The following is a 7,667-nucleotide window of genomic DNA, read 5'->3' on the forward strand; positions in this document are numbered from 1 at the left end:
TAATTTCAATAATTTAATCACGAGTATGCCCGCGAGTAACGCAACCCTTCTGCAACTACGATAATCGCTGTTCCCATCGTCCGTCGCAAATTTGATAGCCGATGGAAAAAAACTTCTGTAGAAAATTGCAGCAAATATAGAATCTTGAAATATTCCATGCTACCACACTTTTTCACAATTTGTCGACATATTACTCGTCATGAATGATCGAATTTTCTAAAACTATCCCGGCGAAAAATTGTTTCTCAGAGAATTGAATAAAGTAATTAAAGTTGTTAAAAAGAGAATTTTCTCTCTTACGACCATAATTTTTCGTTAACCGAGCAACATTCAATGTGCCAAATCATTAAGAATCAAAAGTAAAATTCATAGAGGTATATTTATCTACATTCACATTGGTGTAGGTACTTATTATTAATATCACTCAAGTTTTCGTGCAATTGGCAAAAAGATATTTTTATCCGATCTTGCATGTATGTATGTATGTGGTGCACTCTGCTTCAAGAAATTATTTAATTACGTACACACATATGTATATCTGTATTGAACAATACTGACTCTAATTTTAGTACATTATAACCACTTTATGAAATAGATGAGGTTTTACTGTAAATAACAAAACAGCACATTGAAATTATCCGTACTTAGATGTCGCAATACTTCGCAGCCCTTTTCGTAACAAAAGCAATTTATTAAGGATCTGAATGGACGAGTTCCTTCACTGCTCAAAAAAATAACGCCGAAATTCTCAAGCATCGAAGAGGAAGATGATAAGAAAAGAATAAAATCCAGAGAAATCAAGACAACTACGAAACCCTGCAGTTTTTACGAAACGTTACGCAAATTGCAGAGATTGTATTTAAATACAGGCTTAAGGTTTATGACAAAAAATTTCTGAAAACATATTATGCGTGTACGTACGAAAATTCTCAATTTTTTCGTTAGACACTAGAACTGCCGATGATTAAAATATAAAATTCCCATCAGAGACATCAAAGTCAAGAAAATAGAGAAACTATGTATAATAATACAACGTATATGAGCTTTCATTTATATGTTTCACGTTATTCAAAATTATTTAAATCCTTAAAAATACAGTGTTGTTACGTCTATAAAATACCTGACAGAAATTATAAATTCGTCATTTTGACCACTTTGGTAGTTCGAGTGTTAAGAGGCACATCAATCCGGGTTCTCGAACACCAAGAATTGATTCTCATAAAATCAACGTAGCAACAATAATTGCTTTTCGCATTCACCGCAATTCGCGACTGATAAAAATCTTCACTTTGAGGAATTTGTAGGATATCGTAGTCGTACCTTCACGAAACACTGCGATGGAACACACACGTGAAAAATACTGAACGTCAAAACTGATACTGAGCTCTGTTTTTCAGCGATGTTTCACCGCGACGAGAAATAATTTCCTTTATTTGAAGCCCATGGTCTCGCGTACGGAACCCCCTTCTACATTTACGGAGCCCCTTTACATTTACCAAACTTCTCACATTTACTTCTACATTTACACTGCAGCAATGCCCATTCCCATTATCTATTGAAAGCGTTGCGATCGGCGGAGGGAAACTTCCGTTGGAAAATTACAGTGAATAATAAGCAATTTTATTGTAAACGTCGAACATTCGTTAGAAATTCTTCAAAATATTTCAACGATGTTCAGAACGATATTTCTAATATTGTCACGATCAAAAATAATCCGCGCAGCAACTGAATAAGTAAAGCGCGCGAAGAGGAAAGACCTGGTATTATGAAACTTCGCGGACAACGAGGAGGAGAACGATTCGGTGTAGACGCTGTAGGAGCAATTTCACCTAATCTTCCAATTTTTTTTTTTTTTTTTTTTCTAAAGAATCGAAACGCAATTCCGCCAACCCCTTCCGTGCACAAGCAATCGACAACAGCAATCTAACACTAAATTCGCGGATGTTAAAAATTTTATACACGCAAGCGCGACGAGTTTCACGGAATCGATGACCTTTTCTCTCCTCCCCCGTCGGCGCAATGTGGCCAGTTAGATTTCATCGTCCGTTCAATCTGCAATCTCGAGAAAAGATGACCCGAGCACGAAACGTGGAGGAAGGCATAAAGCACGTTACGTGGTTCGTGCGGCCACTGCTAAGCGTAATCGGAGCCTGGCCAATGAACGTCGCGTCTTCTCTACATTCGAAGATACTAAAATGGCTTCTGATCTTTTTCATTTACTTTCTGCAACTCGGTGTCATGGTACCAAGCATTCTGTACATCGTGCTGAAAGTGAAGAACAACAGAAGTCGAATAAAGTTGATAATGCCACATGTCAACTCCGTGTGCCAATTGACAAAGTATACTGTCCTCTTACGGCGGCATAACCAGATCCGTCAGTTGTTGAACGACTTGAGACACGAGTGGCTAAATGCCACGAAAGAGGACCAATGGATTTATACAACGAGAGCCAGTATTGGACACAGGCTGATGATGCCATTCGTAATCCTTCTGTACACCGGCGGCACGAGTTTACGAGCGATCATTCCGCTTTTGAGGGGCAAGATCGTTCTGCCGAATAACACGACCATGAGACTCCTACCGTGTCCAGGTTACTTCGTCTTCTTCGACGAACAGCTCACGCCCAATTACGAAATTACTTTTGCCATGCAAGTTCTCTGCGGGTTCGTTAATTACACAACATTGTGCGGAACGCTCGCGCTTTGTTCGATGCTTTGTCTACACATGTGTAGCATGATGAGAATCTTGGCGAACAAGATGATCGAGCTTTCGAATCAGTCGGATACAGATGAAAACGCTGTGCAGGAGAAGATCACGGACATTGTTGAGTATCACACTAAAATCAAAAGGTATTCGCATTATTTCACGACTCGTTGACAGAGCGGTTAATTTTCTATGAAATATTGGATACATACTTAACATACGTAATACAATCGGAAATTCATTCGTGCGAGTGAAATTCATTCCTCAGTGAAACTTTTTTCATATAACGTCCCCTACTGGAATTGCAATACTTTTGCCAATTCAGCGATTACTTCGACGGTTCGTTTCTAATTCAAAAATGAGTGAAAGATGGAAGAAACTTAAATAATCAATTTTAACATTAACAAGTGATCTTGTACAATCATTTGCTCGAAGCAATACCAATTTTGATCGAGACCTCGTTACAGATTTCTTCATCGAGCTGAACACGTCACCTCGAGTATGTATTTCGTCGAGATCAGCAACGAGGTGGTAATCTCGTGTGTACTTGGATACTGTATTATTATGGTAGGGACATATGGTCGAAGCGTTGAAGACATATAACGACATAGTGATTATTTCTATAATTTGGCCATTTTTTTTTTTTTTTTTAGGAGTGGGAAAGTAACAGCGTGACAGGGATAATAACATACTTTACGTTGCAAGCGACAACAACAGTTGGCACGTTCACGAACTGTTACATTGGTCAACTTCTCATCGACGAGGTATATGCCATCGACTCTAATTAAATGAAATTTTTCTCTAGTGTAAAATTATTGTTGGTGTACACTGCATACTTATCCTTTAACAGAGCGACATTGTTAAAAAGGCATCCCATACGTTCAATTGGTACCGGTTCCCTTTGAAAAAGGCACGCAGTTTGGTCATGATTATCATTACGTCGAATTACCCAATGAAAGTCACGGCAGCAAAAATTGTGGAAATGTCATTAGCTACATTCACCGACGTAAGTATTACTAACTCCGTCATCCACAGTAATCTTCGTACGATTAACGAAAAGAACATTTTATATTTCACTTGAGTAAGTTATTAATAGAATACGCGTACGTAATATATAATTTTGGCTCGTTATACCATCTCTAGATAGTATCTAATCACACAAATAATCGAAATTTGTGAATTTCCATTAATAAGAATATGTACATATGTTAATTATATAGTTATTAATGTATATTAATGTAAATATAAATTTAACAATAAAGCACGAACTTTGTTCTAAAATAAAATTTTATTTAAGTAGAATTAAACATTTTCACGCAACATACGAAGATTACTGTGGACATCTGTCGATCTATTTTTTTCTATTTTTTTGAACACGTTCCGTTTTTTTTTTTCTTTCTAGATCGTGAAAACAACAATGGCATATTTTAATGTGCTACGAAACACCATTTAAATGTTTATTACGAAGGTTTACGTACCTTATAATACAGTATACACGGTTAACCAAGAATAATCAGACAAAATAATCTTCTCGAACGTAGCACTTTCACACATTTAACATCGTCCGACATTATCATATACAAACAACTTCATTTTCCCCTACTTTTATCACGAATTGGTTACATTTCACTGCCACGATATAATCACTCATATCCACTGTAAACTTCACAAAAAATTTCTTTAGAAAATTATATAACATCGTAACCATATTCTCATAAAATGTCAACATGTTTCATTTCGTCATAAACACACTTTTTTAAAAGTAACTAAACTTATTATTCAATATGCACGATCGAATCCTCCAAAGTCATCCCGCACAAAAACTTCTCTGCAACAGAAATCGCGAATTTTAAGAGGAAAAGAAGATGTTACAGCGAAGTGTAGTATGGAGAAATTTATTAGAAAAAATTTTCATTTACGAAGACTTCTTTGAGGAAGAATTCGTAACATTTGTATTTTTTAATTATTATATATGGTACGAAATACATACCTGTATTTCTTAGATCGTGTGACGTTCTTGAGTGCACAGCGAAAATTGATATAAACTCTGATATTTTTTTACGGTAACATACAGTTGCAAGAAGCTTAGATCAATCTTGAAATCTAAAATAAAAAGATAATATTGAGATTAGAACTACAGTATTTTTTTTTTAGTTTTTTCTTTTTTTTTTTTTGTATTTCAGTAATTGAACAGTAAATGTTGTATCACTCAAATAAGGAACCCTTTCATATAAAGTTAGTAATAATCGTCTATCGTTTCTAATGCTTTGCAATTGATAAAACAAACAGTTCTTTAAAAATTTGGAGAATATCGAAACTCAACTATAACAAAATCTAACGATATCTCAATTTCACGCAGAAAAAATAGTTAACGTCAAAACAGACACTGCACTCTTTTTTCTGACTCACACAATGCTCTTGTAGTATTTCTATCGATTGTTATAGTATTTCATACTACGAGAAACAATTCTCTTAATTTTATAATAACAGACGATTTCATACCAGTAATCCTGCGTACGGAATTTTTCCATTTTCACGTACTATTACGGTAATCGATCTAATAAAAACTATATAACTCATGAAAAAAGAACTTTAATAAATATTAGAATAAGAAATTTTGTTAGAAATACCGAACACATAAAATATGACAGAAATTTTCCGAAAATTCAAATTCTCTTTTATCACGTCTGAAAAAATTTTCCGAAATCATATTGGCACAAAATTTTCTTCCAAGCGATTGAGACAAATTAATCGAAGAAAAAAAAAAAAGAAAATGAAGGAGAGTTGAAATAATGAAACATTTAGGCCGAAAGGGGAAACGATACGCGTAACCTTGCGAGTACGTACCTTCAAGCAATTTTCCATAACTATTCCATAAACAATCAAAATGCAATTCAGAACTCGTTGATAACAAGTAATTTAACAAATTCGCCGATGGTTGAAATTTTATGCCCGCAAGCGCGACGAGTTTTCTGGACTCGGAGACCTGTAACAAAAGGAACAGTCAGGTGTCACCATCCGTCCAAGCAACCACTCAAAAAATGACGCAAGTACAAAATGTAGAAGAAGGTGTAAAATATATTACACGGTTGTTGCATCTACTATTGCACGCAATCGGTGCCTGGCCAACGAACGTTACATCATCTGTGGCTTCGAAGATAAGAAAATATATTCAAATCATTTTTGTTTACTCAATACAACTCCCCGTCATGATACCGAGTATACTGTTCATAATTTTGAAAGTGAAAAAAACACCGGGACCCGAATCAAGTTGTTTGTACCGCACTATAACTCCTTGTACAAGTATACTATCGTCTTACGGCGACAAAACGAGATTCGTGAATTGATGGACAAATTGAGAAACGAATGGATAAATGGCACGAAAGAGGATCAATGGATTTACAAAACCAGAGCCGCTATCGGGCACAGATTGCTGGAGTTTACGAGCGGTCACTCCATTTTTGAGACCAAAAGTCATTCTACCGGATAATACTAAATTAAGACAACTACCGTGTCCGGATTACTTTTTCTTCAACGACCCAATTACGAGATACTTTTTTTCGTACAAGTCTTGTGCGGGTTCATCAATTGCACGACATTAACTGGAATACTGGGGCTTTGCACCACGCTTTCTCTACACATGTGCAGCATGCTGAAAATCTTGGGGAATAAAATGAACGACCTTACGAATTTGTCGAAAACGGATAAAAACAGTGTACAGGAGAAAATCGCGGATATCGTTGAGTATCACACAAAATTCAAAGAGCGAGTCTTCCTTTTTAAATAGTAATACATAAGCAAAATAAATCATTTCTTAATAAGGCTTTTACGCTGCTTTTAGATGTACAGGACAGACCAATAACCATTGCCGCCTCAAATTGTCTCCGATATTATTAATGTCAGAGAAAAGAAATTATTATATTTTCTAACATCAACTTTTGACATTCATAGTATCAGATATATTTGAACGAGTAATAATCCTTGGTCCAAACCATATATTTAACGTAACTCTTCAGTGGAATTACACTTCCCTTTCGTATAGTCGAAGTATTTTTATCCTCCTTCAGCAGCTAGAAGTATTTTTATCCTCCTTGTCGCTACTATAATTTAAATATGGGAACCCATTTAGAGAGTTATGTTTGACAATAATTTATTCAAAGTAATTCCCATAATCGTAACTAATGAAACCTTCACTACAGATACTTTGGTTGATCTGAATACGTTACATCGTCTATTTACTTTGTGGAGCTTACCGGTGCAATATCAATAATGATTATAATTGGATATAGCATGATCATGGTAGTAACAATCAATTGCAAAAGTGTTCCTAAAGATGCATTATGGCTATTATACAAAGTAGCGAATGAGCTAGAAACATCTTTCAAATCAATCATTATTGTTAATTTTTCAATATCAAATATTGAAGCAGCTAGTAACTAGCCGAAATTATTCAACTATATATCAGACTTATATAGAACAGTTCAATCCACGTTTTACCGTATTATTTAAATCTTTCATGAAGTAAATTAAAATTCTGAACTTATTGATAAAATATTAAATAACCTATCAATTCAAATAAATTTTGTCGAATGTTCGATATAATGTGAGAAAAGTGGACGAGATAAATAAAATGCTACCTCTCATTTACAGATATATCATTGTAGAATAAATAATTAACCCTAGATTTTGTAAAATATTTTTGTACGCAAAATATACAAACTCGGATGTATCGTTTTCCACAAATACTGACAAATTAGTTACCCATAAAGAACTACAAATTACTAATTTTTCATTAATCAATGAATACCGTATGTACATCTACACAACCAATGGATACGTATGTACATCTACACAAACCGAAATCGCAGTCAACAAGCTCGTTATTGCCATATAATTAATAATCGTAGCAGTTATATAATTTATTATTTAACTATTTAATAATGCAATCAGTAATTATGTATCAA

At 34.8% G+C, this 7,667-nt stretch overlaps 1 protein-coding gene across 1 annotated transcript; it reads left to right on the top strand.

Annotated features, from left to right (window-relative positions):
• The first annotated feature begins 2,070 nt into the window (after positions 1–2,070).
• On the top strand, positions 2,071–4,156 carry LOC122532466 (odorant receptor 4-like). The gene is made up of 5 exons (XM_043661256.1): positions 2,071–2,849; positions 3,171–3,270; positions 3,357–3,467; positions 3,554–3,709; positions 4,106–4,156. The coding sequence occupies exons 1-5, from the start codon at positions 2,071–2,073 to the stop codon at positions 4,154–4,156; spliced, it is 1,197 nt and encodes a 398-aa protein (XP_043517191.1).
• Positions 4,157–7,667: the final 3,511 nt, after the last annotated feature.

Source organism: Frieseomelitta varia, unplaced genomic scaffold, assembly GCF_011392965.1.
Source record: "Frieseomelitta varia isolate USP_RPSP 00005682 unplaced genomic scaffold, Fvar_1.2 scaffold_455, whole genome shotgun sequence".
NCBI lineage: Eukaryota > Metazoa > Arthropoda > Insecta > Hymenoptera > Apidae > Frieseomelitta > Frieseomelitta varia.